The sequence below is a fragment of the Pan troglodytes genome, chromosome 3 (assembly GCF_028858775.2).
Source record: "Pan troglodytes isolate AG18354 chromosome 3, NHGRI_mPanTro3-v2.0_pri, whole genome shotgun sequence".
Taxonomy (NCBI): Eukaryota; Metazoa; Chordata; class Mammalia; order Primates; family Hominidae; genus Pan; species Pan troglodytes.
In genome coordinates this window covers 54,146,753-54,173,585 of record NC_072401.2, presented here as the reverse complement: position 1 = coordinate 54,173,585, position 26,833 = coordinate 54,146,753, and the positions used below count along the sequence as shown (strand labels likewise).

At 40.5% G+C, this 26,833-nt stretch overlaps 1 protein-coding gene across 2 annotated transcripts in view; it reads right to left on the bottom strand.

Moving 5' to 3' along the window:
* SDAD1 (SDA1 domain containing 1) overlaps positions 1-26,833 on the bottom strand; it is a 41,061-nt gene that overhangs the window by 3,711 nt on the left and 10,517 nt on the right. For both annotated transcript variants that reach the window (XM_001152368.6, XM_001152561.6), the window contains exons 4-21: positions 23,942-24,052; positions 22,221-22,292; positions 22,041-22,141; positions 20,371-20,428; positions 19,612-19,686; positions 17,689-17,790; positions 16,637-16,706; positions 15,625-15,728; positions 13,611-13,668; positions 12,125-12,183; positions 10,493-10,569; positions 7,559-7,656; positions 7,376-7,452; positions 6,414-6,540; positions 4,196-4,290; positions 3,867-4,057; positions 3,674-3,758; positions 2,336-2,497 (exon numbers count right to left, since the gene is read on the bottom strand). In XM_001152368.6, the coding sequence (XP_001152368.1) occupies positions 2,336-2,497; positions 3,674-3,758; positions 3,867-4,057; positions 4,196-4,290; positions 6,414-6,540; positions 7,376-7,452; positions 7,559-7,656; positions 10,493-10,569; positions 12,125-12,183; positions 13,611-13,668; positions 15,625-15,728; positions 16,637-16,706; positions 17,689-17,790; positions 19,612-19,686; positions 20,371-20,428; positions 22,041-22,141; positions 22,221-22,292; positions 23,942-24,052 (1,722 nt within the window). The remainder of the gene's footprint in view (positions 1-2,335; positions 2,498-3,673; positions 3,759-3,866; positions 4,058-4,195; positions 4,291-6,413; positions 6,541-7,375; positions 7,453-7,558; positions 7,657-10,492; positions 10,570-12,124; positions 12,184-13,610; positions 13,669-15,624; positions 15,729-16,636; positions 16,707-17,688; positions 17,791-19,611; positions 19,687-20,370; positions 20,429-22,040; positions 22,142-22,220; positions 22,293-23,941; positions 24,053-26,833) is intronic.

Here is a 26,833-nt window from a genome sequence, read left to right as displayed (position 1 = left end):
AGTGAATACTGACTTGGAACCCACAGACACAGCACTGCCCTAGAGGGCTGGCCGTTACATTCAGTGCTGGCAGGCTGATCCTTGGCTAGCTATTTAGGAACACTGATTCACAATATGAGACTGTTTAACCCAGAGCTGATATCCTGGCAATTCTTCAGAATGATATTTGGATACACTGCTACACCACAAGGAGAGAAAGATACAAAAGCATAAACTTGTTTTATCACAATGAATAACTGAAATAAACGAGCTGCCTAAGTAGCATGGGATTACCATTCAAAGGCCATGAATGGATAAAATGTAATCCCAAAGCCTGTAAACATCAGGGCTTTCAAAAGGGCACATACAGGAAGGATCATGCCAACACACTATTTATTTTGCATTGCTTTTCTGAAACTGTTTCTGAGATATCACCGCACAAAATTATTGGTTTTTGAAAAGTACCCACGCCTGGGGCCAGGCGCGGTAGTAGCTCACGCCTGTAATCCCAGCACTTTGGGAGGCCGAGGCAGGCAGATCACGAGGTCAGGAGATCAAGACCATCCTGGCTAACATGGTGAAACTCCGTCTCTACTAAAAATACAAAAAAATTAGCCAGGCGTGGTGGCGGGCACCTGTAGTCCCAGCTACTTGGGAGGTGGAGGCAGGAGAATGCCGTGAACCCGGGAGGCAGAGCTTGCAGTGAGCTGAGATTGCGCCACTGCACTCCAGCCTGGGTGACAGAGCGAGACTCTGTCTCAAAAAAAAAAAAAAAAGAGAAAAGTACCCACACCTATAATCCTAGCGCTATGGGAGGCTGAGGTGGACAGACTGCTTGAGTCCAGCAGTTCGAAACCAGACTGGGCAACATGGCAAAACCCCATCTCTACAAAAAATACAAAAATTAGCCGGGTGTGGTGGCAGACGCCTGTAGTCCCAGCTACTTGGAGGGCTGATGTGGGAGGATCACTTGTAGGGAGACCCCCTGAATCTATTGCTACAGAATAAAAGATGAAATGCTCCTGATTATTGTAAATACAAAATTGCATGCAAGATTGTGTAAAAACAATGCCAGGTTGGGCTGCCAGAATGAGCCAACAGCACATGATGTGCTTCCCCCTGCAGAGAGCCTATGAACGGACGTGCAGTCAGGGAGGTTTCACATCACCAAGATTCCTATCCCAGAAAAGCAGATGTTCATAGCTCTGGGAATGGAATGTGACCCTTGTGGAGAGCCTATAAATGGATGCATGAGGGGCGCCTGTCCATATGGATAAGATAGGGTTATAAACGCCCTTATCTTGCCACGGCTCTTGTAGGTCTCTTCAAGAGTAAGGCATACTACCTTCTGAGAATTTGTGGTCTAACCAGTTGTCTAGCTTCACGTCCTGTTTCTATTGATTGTTTACAACCAGTTTTTGCTGCAACTGTTACTGCTGATTAATATCTTGCTAAACGTAGGTTATGGATAGACTGTGTTTCTGTTTTAAGGCTCTGTTAGAAATTGCTGATGCACACACTATATTGTAAATTCTTATCTCTGTATACTGTACTTCTGCATACCAATGTTATGTTAAAGAATTACTTCATCCCCATGTGACCATCTCACCTCATAATCAAACGACCCTAAATCCCTCACTAACCTACGCCCACTCTCACTAAACTTAATAATAAATGGTGGTATATCCAGTGCATTGGCAGCATCGCAGGACCAGAAGGCAGTGACCACCCCTGGACCCAACTTTCACTATCTTGTTTGTGTCTTTTATTTCTCGACCTGCCTTTCCACTTGGGAATAAAGAAAGAGCCCCGTTGCATTGCGGGCTGCTGGCCAGATCCCGCAATAATCACTGGAGCCTGGGAGGTCGAGGCTGCAGTGAGCCATGAGGCTGCAGTGAGTTGTGACTGCACCACTGCACTCCAGCCTGGATAGCAGAGTGAGACCCTGTCTCAAAAAACCAGGCATAAAATTGGCACTAAAAAGTTATTCAATTAATTTTGATATTATATTTCACAGGTCAAATGTCAGAGAATTTTAGCATGGGAAGGAACCTCATGGATGATCTAGCTTGCATTCCTTTACTTATACTGGAGGAAAATGGATTCCCCTCTGGTCCCACAGCTGAGTCTCAATCAAGTCAGGTCTGGGATTTACATACCCTGAATCCTTCTCACCTCTCCATGCTCTCCAACAATGCTCCCATTAATGGGAACTCTCCAACAATGCTCTCCAACAATGCTCCCAAGACACACACAATAATGCCCAGTCTTCAGAAGCCGCAAGTCCGTCTCAAATGTAAAGCTGTCTTGGAATTACAGTGCTGTTCTTGCCACCCAAGCTTCAAGTGGAACTCACCTGTTTTTCTCGGAAGGAACGCTTATTTTTTGACCGGACATTCTGGCTATACCGCATCATCATAAAGTTCTTCTGTTTTTTCTTCTCTTTATTTGTCGAACTGGAAAATGGATTTGTTTTGGTTTTCTTCCTCACAAATTCTTTTCGGTCTGTCTTTCCAGCCTACCAGAACAAAAAGTTTGATATTTCTTCTTCAACAACATACTTTAGGAGTCATCTAATCAACATTAATGTCTCCTCTGTGTCAGAAGCCAAGGGCACAAAATGGACAGGACACAGTCTTTGCTCCTTGGGACCAAGAAATGGCCATACAGTATTATAACAGAGCAAGGGGAGCTCGGTGGAAGAAAAGTCATAATTTAGCCTGGTGAGGTCAGGGGAACTTCCTAGAAAGGGAGACAGGTAGACTGTTTTTTGTTTTTTTTTTGTTTTTTTGCAGGATGAAGGCATTCATGGTAAGGGAAAGGAGGGGAAAGACAGAGCATTTCCGGAAGAAGGGACAGTGCACACAAAGGTGTGGAGGAGAAAGGACACATGGAAGACAGAGGATGAGGTGGAACTAGGAGGGGACAGTGTCTCAAACAAGTGGAGATACAGAAAATGATGTTGGAAATGTAGGCAGGACACAGACATGAGCAGCCACAGCACTAGCCACAGGCAGACTCCAACTGGCTCTGGCTTTTCACTGGTGACTGTAAACACATTCCTACTTTTCTCTTAGCTTTGATAAATATAGTGGCTTCCCGACAATACAGACATGTAATACTGCCTTCCTGTGCTCTCTACCTTGTTTTGAGTGGTGGTTACATGGCTATATACAGTTGTCAAAACTCATCTAACCGGCTGGGCGCAATGGCTCATGCCTATACTCCCAGCACTTTGGGAGGCTGAGGCGGGTGGATCGCATGAGGCCAGGAGTTTGAGACCAGCCTGGCCAACATGGCGAAACCTTGACTCTACTAAAAATACAAAAATTAGCTGGGCGTGGTAGCAGACACCTGTTACCCCAGCTACTTAGGAGGCTGAAGCAGGAGAATCGCTTGAACCTAGGAGGCAGAGGTTGCAGTGAGCTGAGATTGTGCCACTGCACTACAGCCTGGGTGACAGAGAGAGACTGTCGCAAAAAACAAACAAACAAACATACTAACAAAAGCAAACCCAAACAAAACCCCTCCTCTAACTGAACATCTAATATCTGTGCATTTTAATTTCTGTGTTAATTATACCTTTATTTAAAACATTTTTAAAAATTGCCATTCTGTGGCTATACAAGTTCTGGCTTATGTTTCATTTTATTTGCTTTCTGTTTAAAAAACTAGGAATGATATGCTCACTCACCATTGCAGTTGCTAGTCTTGTCTCTTTGTCAGACTTTGGCTTTTTATGAAGGCGTTCAATGTCCCGAAGAGAAAGTAATTCACCCCTGGGGTGAGGGAAAAATAACACATGAAACAAGAATGGAATTCTGTTTCCTGATGCTTTCATTACCACATGAGCTGACTGAAGTACTAAAGTGGATGTGCCATTTTACCTGGGCTCTTCATCACTGTCTATTTCAATGTATTTCCTCTTCTGGGATTTCCCGGGGGCAGCATCAAGTTCTTTTCTCATTTGGGCCATGCGGATTTTCTGGAAGTCTTCCTGAGTTAAAACTCGGCTAGTGCTGATGGCTGCAGCTTTGGCCTTCCGCTCCTCCATGGGCATGCTGTTCAGCTTCTTGGACTTGAAACCACACAAGGGCTTAAATGGCTACCAGCTCAAGTGAGAGCTCAGCCATTTAAATTGTAGCCTCCCAACAAGGCCCAGAATAAATTACGTCTTAATAAACACCAGGTTATAAGATGAAATTTTCAGACTTACGATTTCTTGCTGTTCTTCATCGGAAGAGTGTTGCACATCAATCCATTCACCATCAGCATCCTCCTCCTCACTGAGACTAGTACTTTCCCATCCATCTGCGTGAAAAAAGCAAACCCACTACTGCCATTTTATGTTGCACATTCAACATAAAGTTGAGATGAAGCAAGCAACAGAAAAGTAATGAACCTTGAACAGATACATTATTAACCAAGAACTGAGCAATATTTATTGTTAAATAAGCAATGTGCCTTTAGTTAATCTAAGGAATAGGAAATAGGCACTGATCAAGTATCTACCATGAGTCAAAACCTTACAAATCACTCTCTCTAACCCTCATAACTCCAAAGAAAAGGAACAGATGCTCAGAGTTAAGTAATGTGCCCCAAGCCACACCGCTAAAAAGGCATCCTACACTGAAATCATGAAAATCATGTCTACCTTTAGGGTCATGTTCTTTCAACTAAACCAACTGTGTCCATCAAAACTGCACTTGTACATTTATCCTGGCCACGCAGCAAGCATCTAATTTGTCCTATGCGTGTTACCCATGTATGAGAATCTAGTTAGTCATTCAGACAACTGAGGTAGAATATTTGGGATGTTAAAGAATCCTGAAGACACCTCAATAAAAAGGTATCAGGCTTCTTAATGGAGCCACCACAGTTTAAATTTTCTAAATCACAGACACTGCAATCTTTCCATGACTCCCTATGATCTTTAAGAGAACGTGCCAGCTCTTTTGTCTGGCATATACATAACCAAGTATGAAAAGGTCTCCAAACTCTATCTCAAGCCTCCTGTCTTTCTATGTCCCATCTTGTATCCTACATTCTAATAGTTAGTTCCCTAAATCCTTCAAGACTTTGCTCACACTTTGCCTGGAAAGTCTCTGCTATTCTAGCATTCCTTGCCAAATACCTGGCTCATCAGTCACCATCTCTCCAAAGCCCTTTAAAAAAAAAAAAAAAAAGGCTGGGCGCAGTGGCTCACGCCTGTAATCCCAGCACTTTGGGAGGCTGAGGCGGGCGGATCACAAGGTCAGGAGATTGAGACCATCCTGGCTAAAACGGTGAAACCCCGTCTCTACTAAAAAATACAAAAAATTAGCTGGGTGTGGTGGCGGGTGCCTGTAGTCCCAGCTATTCGGGAGGCTGAGGCAGGAGAATGGCGTGAACCCAGGAGGCGGAGCTTGCCGTGAGCCGAGATCACGCCACTGTACTCCAGCCTGGGCGACAGAGCAAGACTCTGTCTCAAAAAAAAAAAAAAAAAAAAAAAAAAAAACTAAAAAAAAAACTTCCGAGGTGGACCTGACTGCTCTCCTGCCCTTATGCCCCCACCCACTCCAATCATAAATCCTGTTAACACTTCATTCTTCAGCCCTTTGGAAGCCCTCTAGAGCAGAAATAATACCATTCATCTTTGCATTGGCAGTGGCTGGCTCACAGCAAATGCTTAAGAGGGCTTTGATCAAATAGGCTGGGTGCACTGGCTCACGCCTGCAATCCCAGCACTTTGGGAGGCCAAAATGGGAGGATCACCTGAGGTTAGGGGTTCAAGACCAGCCTGGCCAACATGGTGAAACCCTATCTCTACTAAAAATAAAAAAATAAGTCAGGCATGGCTGTACACGCTTGTAATCCCAGCTACTCAAGATGCTGAGGCAGGAGGATCGCTTGAACCTGGGAGATGGAGGTTGCAGTGAGCTGAGATCGTACCACTGCACTCCAGCCTGGGCAAGAGCGAGACTCCAACGTGGGGGAAAAAAAAAAAGATTTGCTGAATAATGAATGAATGGACAGGAAGAATACACGACTCTGGAAATTAGAATGGAGTTCCTCGAGTATTTGCCCACAAATTCAACATGCATTCTCCTTCAACAAGGAGAATTTTGGGGGATTCCTCTAAGGGCTAACCCCCGTAATTTTTTCTAGGCAACAAACACAAGATCATTGTCTTTCTCAAGCACCAAACAGCATGCCCTTGGATGAGCGGCAGCCACCCCGAAGGTCATGAAAAGGCATTTCCTATGCTAGAACATAAGTTCCGCAAGAGGAGGAACCATGCTCAATTGATCCCCCATACTTCTAACAGTGTGTGGCACATAGTCATTGCTCAATAAATATCTGCTGAATGAATGTTCAAATAGTATACAATTTAAAGGTCTGCACAGATACTGCAGGAGTGTTTTGCCCAAAATAAGGGTGAAATAAAAATCAACCTTCATCATTTTCAGCATTCTCTTCTTTCTCAACTTCCAGAACTTCTGCTCCTGGAATGTAATCTTTAGCATCTAATTCTCCATATTCTTGTACTCTTGCTTCTATGGAGGCCTCTGTAGGCTTACCCTAAAGGAAAAGAAATTGTTTGTAATAAGTTGCTTAGCTCATAAAACCTTAATCATGAAAGGTAGTCTCTGAAATTATGAATTTATTTTATTTATTTATTTGAAGACAGGGTCTTGCTCTGTTGCCCAGACTGGAGTGCAGTGGTACAATCTCAGCTCACTACAACCTCCGCCTCCTGGGCTCAAGGGATCCACCCACCTCAGCCTCCCTAGTAGTTGGGACTACAGGCACGCACCACCACACCCAGCTAACAAAATTATGAATTTAAAAGGGAGCACTATAAAAAATGCTGGTAACCAAATGACAGAAACAGTTTGCTTATGTCTCAGGTCAAAATAAATCCCCAGCCAGCAATCTGTCCGCTATTTTCTTGTTGTGTTTTGATCTAGATCAAGACACTGGTAGTTATTAGAGAGTAACTGCTCTAATTTTTTAAGTCTTGAAAAACGTCATCTCTCTTTCTGTTACATACATGCATCCCTCCTCCCTTCCAACTTGAAAGAGGTAATATCTGGCTGTGCAATAGCCTGTTCACAAAACTGGCATCAGCTACTGACTGATCTTTGAGATTCCGATCTGTTAATAACATTAAAAGCTTTCAAGCTGAAACAGCCTGATAGGTCTTCAAGACACAGTCATCATCAATGAATATGTGCCAACTATAAAATATTCAGGGCCATGGTATTTGATTCCAAGCTTAAAGAATACAACCGTGTGCATCATAACCATGTAATCATAACAGAAGCATCATAAGTACTAAAATCCTAATTGTAGGAAATTTCTCTCAGTTTGTGAGACCATAACCTTTAGACCAACATAAGTGTGCTTTACCTACCCGGAATTTCTTCTGCAGCATCTGAGGATTCAGTGTTCGGAAGAGGTGAATCAAAGTTCTAGCAGACATCATTACATCTGTAAAATAATACTTTTAATTAGAAATTCTGGCCCATAGAGTACAATGAGGTAAAAAGGAGTCACACTGTACTCTTTGGTGTGTAGAGAGTAACATGCAGCTTACTCTTATCCTTGTGTGTTTTATACTGAGCCAGGTCTTGGAGAAGTTCTTCAGTCATGGCCAGAGGACATCGAGCTGTTATCTCCTTTATAGCATTGATTCTAGAAAAAGAAAAACAAAGTTTAAAAGAGCCCGAATAGCAATTTTTTCATGATTCAACACAGGAAGACTTCCTAAAAAGATTAACTCAAAAGGAAAACACGTTGGGTTTTATATAGCTTAGGTCTCCAAAACTGCAGCATGTTAGAGAATGTGAGGTAGGCAGCCTTAGAGGGCTTTTATTCCAGTTACTGCCATTTCCTCTACTGGTGGAATAAGGAACAGTGTCCGGCACACTAAATCAGAGAAGCATTTACTTGCCAACTGTAAGAAGAGATGGGACTAGCTCAAATAAGAAAGGTTAAAGTCTTTAGGGCTATTATCCTGCAATATTTTCCAAGGAAAATAAAAAGCTGCTGTTCAGCATATCACTTACTTATCAGGACAGATTAGACAATCCTTAAACCAGTGATTATACTCATTAAGAAGTGTTTTTTAATCAACCAAAAGGGCTACTAAATTGCCCTAGGAAAAAAGAGTGCTTCAATAATAAATCACTTGTTCCAGGGTTCTATGGTTTGAATGTTCCCTCCAAAACTCATGTCGAAACTTAATTGCCACTGTAATGGTTTAAAGAGGAGAGACTTTTTTTTCACTGTTTTATTATTATTATGCTTTAAGTTATAGGGTACATGTGCACAACGTGCAGGTTTGTTACATATGTATACATGTGTCATGTTGGTGTGCTGCACCCATTAACTCGTCATTAACATTGGGTATATCTCCTAATGCTATCCCTCCCCGCTACCCCCACCCCACGACAGGCCCCGGTGTGTGATGTTCCCCATCCTGTGTCCAAGTGTTCTCATTGTTCAATTCCCACCTGTGAGTGAGAACATGTGGTGTCTGGTTTTCTGTCCTTGCGATAGTTTGCTAAGAATGATGGTTTTCAGCTTCATCCATGTCCCTGCAAAGGACATGAGCTCATCCTTTTTTATGGCTGCATAGTATTCCATAGCATATATGTGCCACATTTTCTTAATCCAGTCTATCATTGTTGGACATTTGGGTTGGTTCCAAGTCTTTGCTATTGTGAACAGTGCTGCAATAAACATACGTGTGCATATGTCTTTACATCAGCATGATTTATAATCCTTCGGGTATATACCCAGTTATGGGATGGCTGGGTCAAATGGTATTTCTAGTTCTAGATCCTTGAGGAATAACCACACTGTCTTCCACAATGGTTGAACTAGTTTACAGTCCCACCAACAGTGTCAAAGTGTTCCTATTTCTCCACATCCTCTCCAGCACCTATTGTTTCCTGACTTTTTAATGATCGCCATTCTAACTGGTATGAGATGGTATCTCATTGTGGTTTTGATTTGCATTTCTCTGATGGCCAGTGATGATAAGCATTTTTTAATGTGTCTTTAGGCTGCATAAATGTCTTCTTTTGAGAAGCATCTGTTCATATCCTTTGCCCACTTGTTGATGGGGTTGATTTTTTCTTGTAAATTTGTTTAAGGTCTTTGTAGATTCTGGATATTAGCCCTTTGTCAGATGGGTAGATTGCAAAAATTTTCTCCCATTCTGTAGGTTGCCTGTTCACTCTGATGGTAGTTTCTTTTGCTGTGCAGAAGCTCTTTAGTTTAACCAGATCCCACCTGTCAATTTTGGCTTTGGTTGCCATTGCTTTTGGTGTTTTAGATATGAAGTCCTTGTCCATGCCTATGTCCTGAATGGTATTGCCTAGGTTTTCTTCTAGGGTTTTTATGGTTTTAGGCCTAACATTTAAGTCTTTAATCCATCTTGAATTAATTTTTGTATAAGGTGTCAGGAAGGGATCCAGTTTCAGCTTTCTGCATATGCTAGCCAGTTTTCCCAGCACCATTTATTAAATAGGGAATCCTTTCCCGATTTCTTGTTTTTGTCAGGTTTGTCAAAGATCAGATGGTTATAGATGTGTGGTATTATATCTGAGGGCTCTGTTCTGTTCCATTGGTCTCTATCTCTGTTTTGGTACCAGTACCATGCTGTTTTGGTTACTGTAGCCTTGTAGTATAGTTTGAAGTCAGGTAGCGTGATGCCTCCAGCTTTGTTCTTTTGGCTTAGGATTGTCTTGGCAATGTGGGCTCTTTTTTGGTTCCATATGAACTTTAAAGTAGTTTTTTTCCAATTCTGTTAAGAAAGCCACTGGTAGCTTGATGGGGATGGCATTGAATCTATAAATTACCTTGGGCAGTATGGCCATTTTCATGATATTGATTCTTCCCATCCATGAGCATGGAATGTTCTTCCATTTGTTGGTATCCTCTTTTATTTCGTTGAGCAGTGGTTTGTAGTTCAAAGAGGAGAGACTCTTAAGAGGTGATTAGGCCTAATGTTGTTATCTTGGGAGAAGGTCCCTTATCACCAGTGAGTTATAAAAAAGTGAGTTTGGCCCTCTGTTGGCTCTTGGGCTCTCTTCCCCTTGTGCCTTCTGCCAATGATGCAGCAACGAGGCCCCCACCAGGTGCCAGACAGACACCAATGCCATGCCCTTGGACTTCCCAGCTCCAGAACTAGGAGCCAAATATTTATTTTATTAGCAGTACAAAGTTCAGGGTGGGAGATCAGAGGAAAAGCACTTAGTTTGCTAATCAATTATTCATCTGTAAAAGTAAAACTGCTAAAAAACAAAAATGCTAATTAGAAGGACAAGTATCTTTTCTCTGGCTCCCTTCTCAAAATTCTGACCAATAAAAATATTATCAAGCCTCCCAAAAAGACTGAAATATATTTTAAACCAATTTTATAGAGGTGATACTACCAGCTACAATCTTACATCTTGGTAACTTATAGCAAATCTAGTCCATAAAACAATGTATCTTCTGCCTCCAACCAGATTCTACATACCCTACTGTCATGACTTCTCCAGAGTTCTTGTCGGTAACAAAATTGTTTGCCACAGTCATAAGCAATGATTGAATAATCTGAATTGGAAACAAAAAAGAGATGGGTGCTGATTAAATGTCTGCATACACAAACACTTAAGAATGAAAGGACAATAGATTATTCATAGTGGAAAACCCAGCCTTCCACCTTCAGTTTAGGAATTGGAAGTAATCAAGATTAAGGAAGACAGAAGAAAACACTCCACTTAGGAATTCAGTGTTTTTCTTGGCTATCCTCAGACTAAACCAAAGAAAGGAATTACTCTATAAATTTACTAATATTCTTGACCTCCCCTAGTTATACAAAATTTGCTTATTAAAGAAAATCAGAATTCTAAACAACTTGTCTGAAGGAAACTTCACTTTTTATGAGATGTACAACTGAACTTCTGTGTAGATCCCCTTAAGAGTTAGTGTCTCTTCTATCTATTAAAAGAAGAAAACGGTGAGGGAAGGGGGGACAGTAACCCTTGTGGGAAAAATGACCCTTGTTGTGGGAAGTCAGAGACCCCGAATGGAGGAACCAGCTGAGGCCATGGCAGAAGAACATAAATTGTGAAGATTTCATGGACATTTATTAGTTCCCAAAATTAATAATTTCTTATGCCTGTCTTTGCTGCAATCTCTGAACATAAATTGTGAAGATTTCATAGACATGTATCACTTCCCCAATCAATACTCTTGTGATTTCCTATGCCTGTCTTTAATCTCTAAATCCCGTCATCTTCATAAACTGAGGATGTATGTAGCCTCAGGACCCTGTGATGATTGTGTTAACTGCACAAATTGTTTAAACAATATGAAATCTTGAAAAAAGAACTGGGTAACAGCGATGTTCAGGGAACAAGGGAGATAACCATTAGGTCTGGCTGCCTGAGAGCCAGGCAGAACAGAGCCATATTTCTCTTCTTTCAAAAGCAAATAGGAGAAATATTGCTGAATTATTTTTCTAAGCAAGGAACAGCCCTGAGAAAGAGAATGTGTTCCTAGAGGTAGGTCTCTGAAATGGCCGCTCTAGGGACATCTGTCTTTTAAGGTTGTAGATAAGGGATGAAATAAGCCCCGGTCTCCCGTGGCACTCCCAGGCTTATTAGGATGAGGAAATTCCCGCCTAATAAATTTTGGTCAGACTGGCTGTCTGCTCTCAAACCCTGTCTCCTGACAAGATGTTATCAATGACAATGCGTGCCCGAAACTTCATTAGCAATTTTAATTTCGCCCTGGTCCTGTGATCTCGTCCTGCCTCCATTTGCCTTGTAATATTTTATTACCTTGTGAAGCATGTGATCTCTGTGACCCACACCCTATTCTTACACTCCCTCCCCTTTTGAAAATCACTAATAAAACCTTGCTGGTTTTGCAGCTTGTGGGGCATCACAGAACCTGCCGACATGTGATGTCTCCCCTGGACGCCCAGCTTTAAAATTTTTCTCTTTTGTACTCTTTCCCTTCATTTCTCAGACCATCCGACAAGAAATAGAAAAAAACCCACGTTGAATTATCGGGGGCAGGTTCCCCCGATAGATCCTGAAGTACCTAACAGTAACACTGTCATCCATGCCCTAGGTCCAGAAGTCAGGTTACAGGTTCTCACCTCTGGGGGTACTAGGTGATGAGATGCTTGTGCAGCAAACAGAAGGATCTTTGTTACTTCTGAAAACATAAGAGAACAGAAAGGTCACGGTCAGTGTATCACCCTGCCTCTGAGGACCACAGCAAACATGGCAAGCTCATTCTGGTCTAAATGGTATTGCTGCTTATTCCACCTGGAACACTCAATCCCCAGATATCTGCTTGGCTTACCCCCTCACTTTCTTCAGGTCCCTGCTCAATAGCTGCCTTATCAAAAAGTCTCTCCTGACCACACAATGTAAAACAGAACCCATCCCGACACTCCCTATTGTCCTTATCCTGCTTCCTTTTCCTTCAAAACACTTATCTTTATCTGGACATATTATATATAGCACATCTACATCTGCCTCCAGATGTAAGCCATGAGGGTAAGGACCTTGTTTTACGTTTACTATGGAATTCGTACTGTCTTAATGCAGTGCCTGGCATAAAAATCATTAAATACTTGCTGAATGAATGCATACACACACACACACACACACACACACACACACAGTCTCTTTTCAAAGGGGCAGCATAGCATAGGTAACAAGGCCACTGGCAAAAGAAGTGAGGTGAATCCTGATTTTCCATTTATTTGCTGAGTGACTCTAGTCTTTTTTTTCCCTCTCTTTGTATACCTCACAAGATTAATGTGAGGATTAGAAAAAATGACGTACGTAAGGCACTTAGCACAGTGCTTGGTCCATGTTAGATACTGAATAAATGTTAGTTTCCTTCCTACTTTGGTTCAGGTTCAAAGACAAGAACAATCATCTCTTCTTTCCTGCTTTTGTGTTGTTTTTCACTGAGAATGCATGCGAGGTCAATGTGAGCAGTAAGATCAAATCTTAAATGAAGATGCAATAAAACGTCAATTTTTTAAAAAAGAATTTTCCATGAGTATTTACAGTATTACAAGAAGACTTGCTTTGAGAAACCAATTTGTTGTTGTTGTTTTCTTTTTTTTTCTTTTTGAGACAGAGTTTTGCTCTGTCACCCAGGCTGGAGTGCAAGGGCACAATCTTGGCTCACAGCAACCTTCGCCTCCTGGGTTCAAGCGATTCTCCTGTCTCAGCCTCCTGAGTAGCTGGGATTACAGGTGCCTGCCACCACATCCGGCTAATTTTTGTATTTTTAGTACAGATGAAGTTTCACCATGTTGGCCAGGCTGGTCTTGAACTCCTGACCTCAGGTAATCCACCCACCTTGGCCTCCCAAAGTGCTGGGATTACAGGCCTGAGCCACTGTGCCCGGCAGTTGTTGTTGTTTTAAAAAAACAATGGTTTCTTAAAGTTGAGGATAACGACAAACCCATAGCAAACTCTAGAAAGAAAACAAGGGCTTCTCTTCACATCTCTAATGTAGAGCACACTGCACTCCTGTCTTTAGTGATTCCAGAACAAAAGACTTTGCATGTTTATTCTATTACCAAGGCCACCAAAGAAACATGGCAAGTGGCAGCTTACCTCTTTGGTGGGGCTGCAGAAACCTTTGCAAAAAGGGATAGAAATTGAAGAGGAAAAGCTGTGGAGAGAAAACCGACTTTAATACTGATGCAGCTGACACTATGGAGTTCCATTTCTTCTCAATGCAAACATATCACCAAGCTCAACTAACTGCGGAACACTTTCGTTTTTTTCTCAGTAAGCAATCATGCCCTAGGATGATTCAATATGCTATATTAACCAAGGCTAGGAATTCTCTCAAATGAGGCTATGCTGCTATCCTCATTATGTAAAGGAGGAAGCAAGTACATGCAGAATGAACTAGAGGAAGGAAAGGTAAACAAAATGTACATTCTTCTACTCTTAAAACTGGTGTGGCTGCAGAAACTAACTTTTTAGTGTTCTAAGGAGAGGGGATTATAGGAAAGAACAGCATTGATACCAAGGCTCCAAAACAACAGACAAGATCGGAATTCAAATCTGAATAGCACCGAGTATAATTTAATCAGCAAAGCTCACTCCTGGTTATATTCTTGTATACCAGTCCAACCACGTGGAAGGAGTTGGGTCCAACCACACGGAAGGAGTTACTCTGTGCACCATAATTCAGAGGGAAAACGTTAACACTCTGAAGTCCACCTAAACAAAGGTGACCAGGGTTATTAAGGAAATGGTAATGTTTAACTTCAAGAAGAGAAACTGGAAATAAACTGGTCTTTTCCAAGGTATATCAGTTAGGTGGGAATAAACTAATTTTTTCTATTTTAGCCACAGAGCAAAAGTAGGATGGGCCACTGAGAAGTTGCAGGGAAGACTTTGGTTGAACATAATGATGGATGTTCAATTGTAGTCAGTTGTGAAACTCCAGTATCATTTCCCTCAAACCACGCTTAAATCACAAATCACTTTTTCTTTCCTGTAGAGCTCCAACTCAGTCTGAATGAAATTGCTGCACAAATGTAACAAGAATTGATCCTACACTGGGACTACAGCCATGGAGAAAAAGCAATGTAGTCAGCAAAATGTTAACAGGTTTTTCTCAGAGAAAGGGAACAATTACTTTCACTCATGTGTACTTTCATTTTCAACTTGATATATGTCTATATTGTTTGAAAAGTGCTTTTCTTTTCTTTTCTTTTTGTTTTTTTAAATGTATGTTCAGAGCAGCACCAGTCACGAGATCAAAATGATAAGGAAAAACCTTAATGGTCATTTCTTCATGGCTTAAATTTCTGGGTATCTCTTTTTCTACAATGGCATCTAGTCTAACAGTATGTGTAAAGTTCCCATATATATACCACTGAGGAGCTCTTGCAACTAACATTTGTAAACATGACAATTTCCTACTAGAGGGATCTGGAAGTCAGGAAAGCCAAGAAGGGTTAAACAAACAGTGAGATGTAGTAAGTCAATTAAAATATGTGCATTATATTGGCTCAAGAAAATGTGTATGCGTAACAAAGTGAACAAAAAGAAAGTAAAAAAGCAGAACAGGCCAGGTGCGGTGGCTCACGCCTATAATCCCAGCACTTTGGGAGGCCAAGGTGGTCAGATCATGAGGTCAGGAGTTCGAGACCAGCCTGACCAATATGGTGAAACCCCGTCTCTACTAAAAATACAAAAAAACTAGCCAGGTGTGGTGGCATGCGCCTGTGTCCCAGCTACTTGGGAGGCTGAGGCAGGAGACTCACTTGAACCCAGGAGGTGGAGGTTGCAGTGAGCCGAGATTGCACCACTGCACTCCAGCCTGGGCAATAGAGGGAGACTCTGTCTCAAAAAAAAAAAAAAAAAAAAAGCAGAGAATAAAATAGCCTGTCCATAAATGGAATATATGTACAAATTAACGTCCACATTACTGCAAAGAAAATGAAGTGATAAAAATAGTTATTTTCAGAGATGTTACTCTTCTGTAAATTTTATGTGTTTAAATGTATGAGGGATAAAATTAAGCCACTGCTCTACCTAATGGCTTTTCTTTTACCACGGTAAATTCTACTTCAAATATTCACCAAGAGAAACATAATATAATTCAAACCTCATGAATTCCCACCAATCTGGAGATAAGGTTCATGAGCATCATCTTCACTTCAAACCTCTCCTTACAGCACTCAAGCTGCTTTAGTAGTTTTTCTGCAAAATCTGGCAAGGAGAGGATGAAAGAAGTACATTGTGAGTCTATGGTCTATGTGACATTTATGTAACAGGCGTAGGAAAAGACAGTAGTTAGATCAGTGAATAGACTGACAAACAGGTGAATATGTCAATATATGTAATGGTGCCCAAAGTTAAGTCTTAATAATTCCCAAGTTTTTTAGCATCAACATCTAGAGTGACTGTTTGACAGGTGCTCGCTTCACTTAATAGCTCTCGAGATCCTTGCTTCTTAAAGGGGTAGTCCACAGACCCAGCAGCTGCTGGTCCACCGGGGAGGCTTATTGGAAATGCAGAAGCTCAGGCCCCACCTCCCCAGGTGATCTGTATCTACATGCAAGTTTGAGAAACACTGATCTAGAGCAGGGGTCAGCAAATCTTGCCATACATTAGAGTACTGAGAGCCCCAATGCCCAGCTACACCCCATACGAACTAAATTAGATTCTCTGGAGATAACAGGACCCAAGCATCAGTACAGTTTTTATAAATTCACCAGGTGAGACCAATGTGTGGCCTAGTTTGAGAACTTGTGTTCTCGAACAAGGTTTCCCAGATTTTTGGTTTCCACAGACTAGGTTTTTTTTTTTTTTAAAAAAAGGACCAACAAAAGACTGCCAGTTTATTTGGTCAAGTATAATGGCCTATTACAATTGTGTTGTTAAAAACATGAATCTCAGAAAGATCCGTTTTTCCATATTTTTCTTGTTCTGCGATAGACTGGGAATCACTGCTTTAGATGACAATTTTGTAGGTTACAACCAACTAGTAACAACTAAGCATTTATTGACTATCTACTAAATGCCAGGGATCTTATATTCCCTGAAAACCCCAAAGGCAGGAAATAAAATAGGCAGAGATAAGGCCAACAAGGAACTCGGACGTCATAATTACGTACCTTGGGGATCGTGAATCAAGTGAATGGCTGAAAAGTTAAACACCTCTGGTTTTTTCTTCTTTTTTTGTTTCTGAAAGGGAGAGGAAAAACATTTTCAGTCTGAGTTACAGTGATGACGCTCTTAGAACTTAATGTGCTAATAAGGCTGTTATAAGTCCATTAGACTCTTTAAAAAGAAAAAAAACTTTGTTCTAAAAACCTTTTCAACTAGAAGAATTAAAGTTGGTTTTTGCCTTTTAAGATTAAATGTGGGGAATGTGTTCCAACCATTAGCACCTATGAGACTTACAGGAATTTGGAAATGCAAACATTAATAATATGGTTTGGCTCTGTGTCCCCACCCAAATTTCATCTCGAACTGTAATCCCTGCATGTCGAGGGAAGGACCTGGAGGGAGGGACCTGGTGGGAAGTTATTGGCTCATAGGGGCAGTTTTCCCCATGCTATTCTCGTGATAGTGAGTTCTCACAAGATCTGATGGTTTAAAAGTGTTTGGCAGATCTCCTGTAGTGCTCTCTCTCTCCTGCCACCATGTAAGACATGCCTTGCCTCCCCTTTGCCTTTCCCCATGATTTTAAGTTTCCTGAGGCCTCCCCCACCATGCAGAACTGTGAGTCAATGAAATCTCTTTCCTTTATAAATTACCCAGCCTCAGGTTGTTCTTTATAGCAGTGTGAAAACAAACTAATACAATTAATAAACACACAAGGGCCAAATTAATGACTTTCAAAATAATCATTACAAAAATATGAAATGTACTGCATTTATGTACTCTTCTGACAAAACATGTCTAGCAAAGATACCATAATACAAGCCACCTTGATCAGAACAAGTAAAAAGTGAATTTAATTAAACTAATTTATCCAAGTCACTGATTTTGCTAGAGCTGAATACATTTATTCATCTAAAATATTAGTGCTTAAAAATTTATCTAACATTTCTAAGTATTCTGAAAATGGTACTCTGATTTTAAATTCTTAAAAGCTCTGGCTAACGACAACATATTCTTCACTCTAATCACTCCTATCTCATTTTCCAGATACAAGTCCCACCTTGAGCACTTTCATTGCCTTTTCCAACTTTTTCTTGTTTTTGGAACTTTTCTTCCCTGTAGCATATTGTACTAGCAGGTCTCTTGCTGTTGGTCCATCATCCTAAAGAAGAAATTACTTTGTAAAATTGTAAACAAGGAAAATCTGCATAGAATGAAAGAGTAAACCTTTCAGCCACTTCTTCGTTCTTATACTCTTTGCACACAGCTATTAAAAATGAATACTACTTTTAGACTGGGCGCAGTGGCTCACGTCTGTAATCCCAGCGCTTTGGTAGGCCAAGGTGGGTAGATCACTTGAGGCCAGGAGCTTGAGACCAGCCTGGCCAACATAGCAAAACTGTGTCTCTACTAAAAATACAAATACTTAGCTGGGCTTGGTGGTGCACAACTGTAATCCCAGCTACTCAGGAGGCTGAGGCAGGAGCATCACTTGAGCCCAGAAGGGGGAAGTTACAGTGAGCTGAGATCACGCCACTGCACTCCAGCCTGTCTCAAAAAACAGGAAAAAAGAAAATTAGGTGGAAAAAATATGCCCACGTGTGCACAAACAGGTACATACAAAGATTTTCACTGTAGCACTATTTTTTTTTTTTTTGAGATGGAGTCTCACTCTGGCACCCAGGCTGGAGAGTTATGGCACAATCTCAGCTCACTACAACCTCCACCTTCCAGGTTAAAGTGATTCTCCCACCTCAGCCTCCCAAGTAGCTGGGATTACAGGCACACGCCACCATGTCTGGCTAATTCTTGTATTTTTAGTAGAGATGGGTTTTGCCATGTTGGACAGGATGGTTTTGAACTACTGACCTCAAGTGATCTGCCCGCCTTGGCCTCCCAAAGTGCTGGGATTACAGGTGTGAGCCACTGCACCCAGCCCTCATTTTTCCTTTAAAAACTGTTGTTGACAACCCGCTTGGGTCCCCTTCCATGCTGTGGAAGCTTTGTTCTTTCGTTCTTCACAGTAAACCTTGCTACTGCTCACTCTTTAGGTCCGTGCCATCTTTAAGAGCTGTAATACTCACAGTGAAGGTCCGCGGCTCCAAAAAAAAAACCACACAAACAAAGACCGTTGTCTTCCTTTACAAATATGTACATAGTTTACTATGGCATATGTATTCCCACTGCCCTATTCTGAAATAAGTATCATTTGCTTTTAGAGAGTTTCTCTCTTTTTGTTATTTAGGTTGCCATTTACAATAAAATGTATTAGTCATATACTGTTTAAAAGACGTTATCACATATTCCAGTACTTTGGTTACCAAAACACTAAAATGGGGAAGGATAATTTTTTTTTTTTTTTTAGAAATTCTTATTTTAATATTTTATGCCATCATGAATCTTGATTTTTTTTTTTCCTCAAAAACATGCTGGTGATGGCCAGCACTTTGGGAGGCCGAGGCGGGTGGATCGTGAGGTCAGGAGATCAAGACCATCCTGGCTAACACGGTGAAACCCCATCTCTACCAAAAATAGAAAAAATTAGCCAGGCGTGGTGGCGGGTGCCTGTAGTCCCAGCTACTCGGGAGGCTGAGGCAGGAGAACGGCATGAACCCGCGAGGCAGAGCTTGCAGTGAGCTGAGACCACGTCACTGCCCTCCAGCCTGGGCAACAGAGCGAGACTCCGTCTTAAAAAAAAAAAAATGTTGGTGACAATTTTCATCCTAAATTTACATAGTGAGATATAGGTATAACTTTAAAACTAAGATCAAGGTTGAATAAATCTGTTTTATTAATTATATAACCAATCTTACTGAATACAAGTGACAAATTCCAAGTAGAGTAAAATAGCATGGCAGAATTCAATAAAAGGGCAAAGGTGTCATCTAAGTTTCTTTCTAACTTCAGCAGTCATAGACTTTACAATGTGTACTCAGGGCAATAATAAAAGGTAAGATTCAGAAGCAGCTATGATTAAACTAACCTCAGATTCGGAGTCACTGTCCTGTTTTTCATCTTCATCTTTCCCAAGAAAGAATGTCAAAGCGGCAACTAATATCTAAAGACCAATGAGAAAAAAGTCAGCTACTTGATTCAGCTTAAAATAAAGAATAAATCCTTTTGAGCATGCTTTATACATGTGCATGAACTAAGATCTGAAGAACAAATTCAAAGAGTGGTGGGATTTTTGTTCACTTTTTCTTAATTAAAAATTGTTTTATGTTATTTCTCTAATAAATAATTTTAAAAACTAGATAAAAACTGCTAGGCTCTATATAGTTATCCTTCAAGACTGTCGAGAATTTCTACATCCCCTATAAGAAAAGTGACATTGCAGTTCTTCTAACAGACAAAAGTCAAACATTGACCTTAAATTTCTTTTAGCAGTGCCGAAGCCCAACAGAAGTCAAGAATCACAGGAGAAAACATTAAAAAACCACTGAGGCTATCATTTATTACATAGCAATTTAAAAACTCATAATTCTATTGACTCTTTTAAAGTTCAGATGACCCAGGAAAGCAGTATAGGAACAAAGAAAGCATCACTTAACATAAACTGCATGCCTGCACATCACTGCATGCCCGGTGTGCAGGCATGCAGCTTATGCTGAGTGATGCTTACTTCTAACTGCATGCCTGGTGTGCAGGCATGCAGTTTATGCTGAGTGATGCTTTCTTCTAACTGCATGCAGAAGCAGACCATCCACAGACAGAGCTTACACACAGCCCTACAGGTGCTCACCTTGGTGACCTTAGAGAAACATGCAGTTGTGATAACATTGACAGTTTTGGCATCATTCCTGGGGGAAGACAATGAATGCTTTGAAGTAAATTTTCATTCTACTGTATTTCATAGCACAGACAATGGCACAAAATAAATGATATAACAAATGTTTGTGACGTACTAGAATTCCCAATTGTAATATTTTAAAAAGATATGAGTTGCTAAATTACTCAACCACAGGTAAAACATTTCATCAGATTTTAGCCCAGACTTACGACAAAATTTGCAGCCATTAAGACGGACTATTTAAAGAATTTTTAATGACATAGGAAGCTAGTCAAGCGCAAAAAAAAAAAAAAAAAAAAAAACAACTGAGAAGATCGGGGACAGTGGCTCATTCCTGTAATCCCAGCACTTTGGAGGGCCAAGGCAGGCAGATCACTGGAGGCCAAGAGTTCGGGTCCAGCCTGATCAACATAGTGAAACCCCATCTCTACACAAAATACAAAAAATTAGCTGGGCATGTGCCTGTAATTCCAGCTACTTGGGAGGCTGAGGCACGAGAACTGCTTGAACCCAGGAGGCGGAGGTTGCAGTGAGCCAAGATCACACCATTGCACTCCAGCCTGGGCAACAGAGCAAGACTTTGTCTCAAAAAAACAAACAAACAAAAATAATCGAGAATTTAAAAACTATAATATATAGGCCGGGCGCAGTGGCTCACGCCTGTAATCCCAGCACTTTGGGAGGCCGAGGCGGGTGGATCACGAGGTCAGGAGATTGAGACCATCCTGGCCAACATGGTGAAACCCCGTCTCTACTAAAATACAAAAAAAATTAGCCGAGCATGGTGGTGCATGCCTGTAGTCCCAGCTACTCGGGAGGCTGAGGCAGGGGAATCGCTTGAACCCAGGAGACAGAGGTTGCAGTGAGCCAAGATCATGCCACTGCACTCCAGCCTGGTGACAGAGCAAGACTTTCTCAAAAAAAATTAATAAATAAATAAAAATTAAAAAAAATAAAAACTGTAATACAGAAAAATTTCAACCATATTTAAAAATTCACATTAAACAAAAAAGACTGGGTGGAAATACCATAAATACTAACAGTAATTGATTAAAACCACTTTTTAAATTTCTCCAAATTTTCTGCTGTAATGAATATTACTTTTATAGTAAAAAAATGTTAGTCAATAAGAAAAGCAAAAGAAATGAGTTAGGGACACTGTATCAACAAACTGAAGTATACGAAGCATGATATTTTATATAAATAGGATGAATTGACTTGAAAATCTTCAGAGCGGCAGAAGAGAGAGCACAGATTTTGGAGTCAGTTAGATCTGGGTCTGAATTTCAGCTCTGCCTCTTAATAGCTAAACTTTTACTAACTCTAAGAACTTCCATGTCATTACTTATAAAATGGGGATAATTCCAGATAAGCTACATCTTCTGTTCTCAAGTTGTTCTAAGTGAGGTCATGTCAAAGTGCCCGACCTCAGTAGCTGCTCAAGAAATGATAACCAATGTCATTAGTCATTTGAATTGCCTCTATTTTTACTTCCAACTTAAATCTATGACATAAATATATTAAAGAGCTCAAGCTCAAGAAAAGTATTTGTATATGTGCTCTGTATTAATTACAAATGAAAAAAGAGTCTACTTCTCAAGAGACAAATATATATACACTACCAGATGTTCCTTCTGTAGAGTTCAATCATTACATCTAAAGACATCTTGGCTGCGGTTGCATTGCTATCTCTTAACATGGTGTACATGAAATTTTGCAATACCTGCAGAAAAGGAGGAGAAAGAAGACTTAATACACTGATGGTACAATGCTGCAAACATGGAAGACAGAAGAGTACTTACTACATTCACTTTATTGTTCTTGTGTTTTGCATTTATATTCTTGATATCAGTCACAATATGTGTGTATAAAGTCTGAGGAAAAGAAACAAAAATATATACATTAAACCTAACCAACATTTTTAACCTTGCTAAATTTGGAGAACAGTATGAATGTACAGGATGACTTAATTTTACCTATTTTTCATTCTATCCCAAAAGAAACCCAAACCAAGCAAACAAACAAAAAAGCAACTACAAAGCAAAGCAAAGTTGTCCTCAAGAAGTTAAACATGGAGTTTAATGTAATACGGCACAATTCTCCTAGGTATATATCCAAGAAAATGAAAACATCAGTGTTCACACAAACATTCATAGCAGCCTTATTCATAGTGGCCAAAAAGTGGAAATAACTTAAATTTCCACTAACTGATGAATGGATAAACAAAATGTGGTATATCCATACAATGGAATATTATTTGGCAACAAAAAGGAATAAAGTACTGATACGTGCTACAACACGAATGAATCTTGGAAACATTATGCTAAGTGAAAGAATCTAGTCACTAAAGACCACATATTGTTATGATTCCACTTATATAAAATTTCCAAAACACACAAATCTATAGTGACCCAAAGTAGACTGGTGATTACCTAGAGCTAAAAGGGATGAGGAACAGGATTAACTACTAATTGGAATAGAGTTTCTTTTGGGGGTGACAAAATGTTCAAAAATTGATTGCAGTGATGGTTGTACCATGCTGTGAATACACTAAAAAACACTGAATTGTACACTTTAAGTGGATGAATTTTACATAAATTATATCTCAATAAAAGTGTTATTAAAAAAAAATGCTCCAATTTACCAAGCACCTAACTGCATGCAGGAAAATACTGTGAATGCATATATCACTGGTGCCCACACCATGCTCCCATGGACCACTTTTATTCCACAAATTAGACCAAGAAGTACAATTGCTAAAATCAAACAGTGGTAGTCTCTTAATACTTTGAAAAAAATTTTAAATTAATGAATGTAAACTTAAATTTTTCTTTCCTTTTTTTCTTTAAATACAGCAGTGGTCTTGCTGTGTTGCCCAGGCTGGTCTCAAACTCCTGGCCTCAAGTGATCCTCCCACTTCAGCCTCCCAAAATGCTGGTATTGTAGGTGTGAGCCACAGTGCCCAGCCAAGTTTTTCCATCTTAAATTTCTTTCATAAATCTTCAGCTTCTAATCTTATATAAGCAAATGAAAAATCATGGGAAAATGTTAATAACAACAAAAAAGTTTTTTGTGGGGGAGTGGGTCAGTTATAGCTGTGAGTACCAATGTCCTGATTTAGCCAGCCAGTATGGTGCAGTAGTAAAAGGCTTGGGTTCTGGAACCAGAGCCTGGGCTTATATCCAATCCCACCACTAAGAAGCAGTGTGAGAGTGGGCAAGTTACTCTATCTCTCTTTAACCTCAGCCCTTTCATCTGCAAAGTAAGAATAATAATAATGAGGATCCCTCTCTCATAGGGCTTTGTGAGTAAATGAGTAAATACACAAAGCTCTGAGAATGGTGCCTGGCACAAAGTACGCACTCAATAAATATGGCTATTAACACCATATAGCATGCACACAATGGTTGCTTTTTCCTGTTAAAGTTATTATTAACAATGTAAAGCATCGATAATTCAAGAGACAACAAAATTTTATGTCGCCTCAAGGAAGATGCAGGGAAATATTTGTTTTGCCCTTTACCTTTCGCAGAAGTTTATCATGGCAACGAAAAAGTTCAAAGAAGAGTTCTAGCAGGCTTGATGGATTGATGAGATTCTTATTTCTCAGCAAGATCAAAGCTTTGCAAAATGTCTCGGGAAGGAAAAAAACATACCATAAGACAATGGTAAAGTTAACAAGGTGAGAAAATAGAGCGTATATGTCCCAAGACCTTAATGTCTTTTACTAACTAGACACTATTGTAGGATTCAGAATAGTCAGTCTCTGCCTTCATGGAGCTTACACTGGGGATAGAGCAGAACAGAGGTCAGACAAGCCAAGTAAGCATATAAAAAGGAGGATCTAAGAAAAGAGGTGTCATGAAGGAAGTAAAACAGGGTTATGTAATTGATCAACAGTGACTGAGGGAGGGCCACAGGGAGGTCAAGTAAGGTCTCTTTGTAGTGTCACCATATGGCAAAACCCTGAATCCATAAAGACAGGTGGGATAACAACATAATACACTAAATTGGAATAATCAATGAGAGTTTATGACCTTACAAGGCATTCTGCTGAAGTACCATCAGCACTAAGAATGGCTCAACAGCAGTTGTTGCATGCCTGCCCCCCCGCCTTTTTTTTTTTTTTTTTTTTGAGACGGGTCTCGCTATATTGCCTAGGCTAGTCTTGAACTCTTGAGCTCAAGCGATCCTGCTTCAGCCTCCTGATTAGCCAGGACTGTAGGTACCCAGCTATTATTTTTTTTTTTTTCCATTTTTAAGAGATAGAGTCTCATTATGTTGCCTAGGCTGGTTTCAAGCTCCTGGAAACTTCTCAAATGATGCTCCTACTTCAGCCTCCTAAGTAGCTGGGATTACAGGCATGAGCTGATGCGCCTAGCAGCTGTGGCACTCTTGCTTACCACCAACTCTTACATGTAGCCCTATCACCCAAATTTTGTGTTATCCTTCATTAGATGAAATACAATCCTTGAAGAATAGTTGATTCCAAGTCTTGGGGCAGGAAAAACGGTAAGAATGAATTTGGAACTATTTCTGCCAGAATTCAAGGATGCTTTCAAAAACAAGGGCAAGGCTGGGCATGGTGGCCCACACCCATAATCTCAGCACTTTGGGAGGCTGAGGTGGGAGAATCACTTGAGGCCAGGAGTTCAAGACCAGCCTGGGCAATGTAGTGAGACCTTGTCTCTACAAAAAAAAAAAAAAAATCAGCTGGGTGTGGTGGCACACACCTTGTGGTCCTAGCTACTTGGTACGCTGAGGTGGGAGGACTGCTTGAGCCCAGAAGCTTGAGGCTGCAGTGAGCTAAGATCGTACCACTGTACTCCAGCCTGGGCAGCTGAGTGACAGACCCTGTCTCAAAAAAAAAAAAAAAAAAAAAAAAAAAATTCAGGGAAATTGCTAAAAGGACTAAGAAGCTTCCCCTGGCAAGGTGGTGACAATCTGAACATAAAGTAATTAAAATAATAATACTAAAAAAAAGTTTTAAAGTACATAAAAAGATAGTTATAATGTCAATGAAATACATATAACTTGACTTTTATTGATTTGACTAAGTAGGTAAGAATTACTATATATGGATATTTTATTTCTTCCAAAAAAAATACAATGTTTCTATCTGTGTAAGCAGGACAGAGTGAACAAAATCTTGGGAATGATTCAAAAAGTCTTGGAAAAATAGCAAATACACCAGGTAGAAAGATAGCCCAGTGGCTGATAAGAATTGTTGGTTATCCCAATAACCAATTAAAAAGAGCTTCTTCCAGTGTGTTCAATGCTTCCTCTAAAGAGCAATGCTAACTATACAGACGCAATCCTTTATCTCCTAGTAAAGGAAATCTCTATTATTATTATTTTTTTTTTTTTTTGAGACAGAGGTTGGAGTGCAATGGCGCGATCTCGGCTCACTGCAACCTCCGCCTCCCAGGTTCAAGCAATTCTCCTGCCTGAGCCTCCCAAGTAGCTGGGATTACAGGCACGCACCACCATGCCTGGCTTATTTTGTATTTTTAGTAGAGACAGGGTTTCTCCATGTAGGTCAGGCTGGTCTCGAACTCCCGACCTCAGGTGATCCTCCTGCCTCGGCCTCCCAAAGTGCTGGGATTACAGGCGTGAGCCACCGCGCCTGGCGGAAATCTCTATTATTTTTTAAAAACCTACTAATCATCATAAAGCACTATAAAGAAATATACATACACATTTTTTTCCATTTAAAAAAAAATTTAGAGGTGGGGTCTTGCTATGTTGCCTAGGCTGCAGTGTAGTGGCTATTCACAGGCATGCTCATACCACACCTCAGCCTCAAACTCCTGACCTCAAGCAATCCTCCTGCCTCAGCCTCCCAAGAAGCAGGGACTACAGGTGCACCTGGCATATATATTAATTTAATAATGCCCACAGACCAGTTTGGTGGGGTACTGCCAGGAAAATAAAACTTAAAGAAATCCTAATTACTTGGAAAGCCATTAAGTCTCTATACTCAAAATATCAAATCTCTATGACCTACAAGGACTTCAAGAGTAACATGACATAGGTAAAAGCCTTTAGACTAGGGGTTCAAGTTTGGAGTCCCTTGGGCTATACTGCCAGGTCCCATGTACCAGCTGAGTATCAATCAGTTGACAACCCAGGGCCTGAAACCTTGGCTTGTCTGAGACAGTATTCTTTTTCTTTTTGGCCTAATCAAATTACTAAAATCCTAAAGTAGTATAAAAATGATAGAAATACAAAAAACCTGAGAAAGTCTAAAAGAAAACAAATATTCATCTAAAGAATTGGCATTTCTACAAGTTGTGCTATAGGATATTAGTAAGTTTTGTGATCATATTTGCGTACTTATCTGCTGTAAACAGGTTTGAAAAGCAGATGTATTAAATTTGGAAATGTCTTAGTCCCTAGAAGCAGAGACTGATTT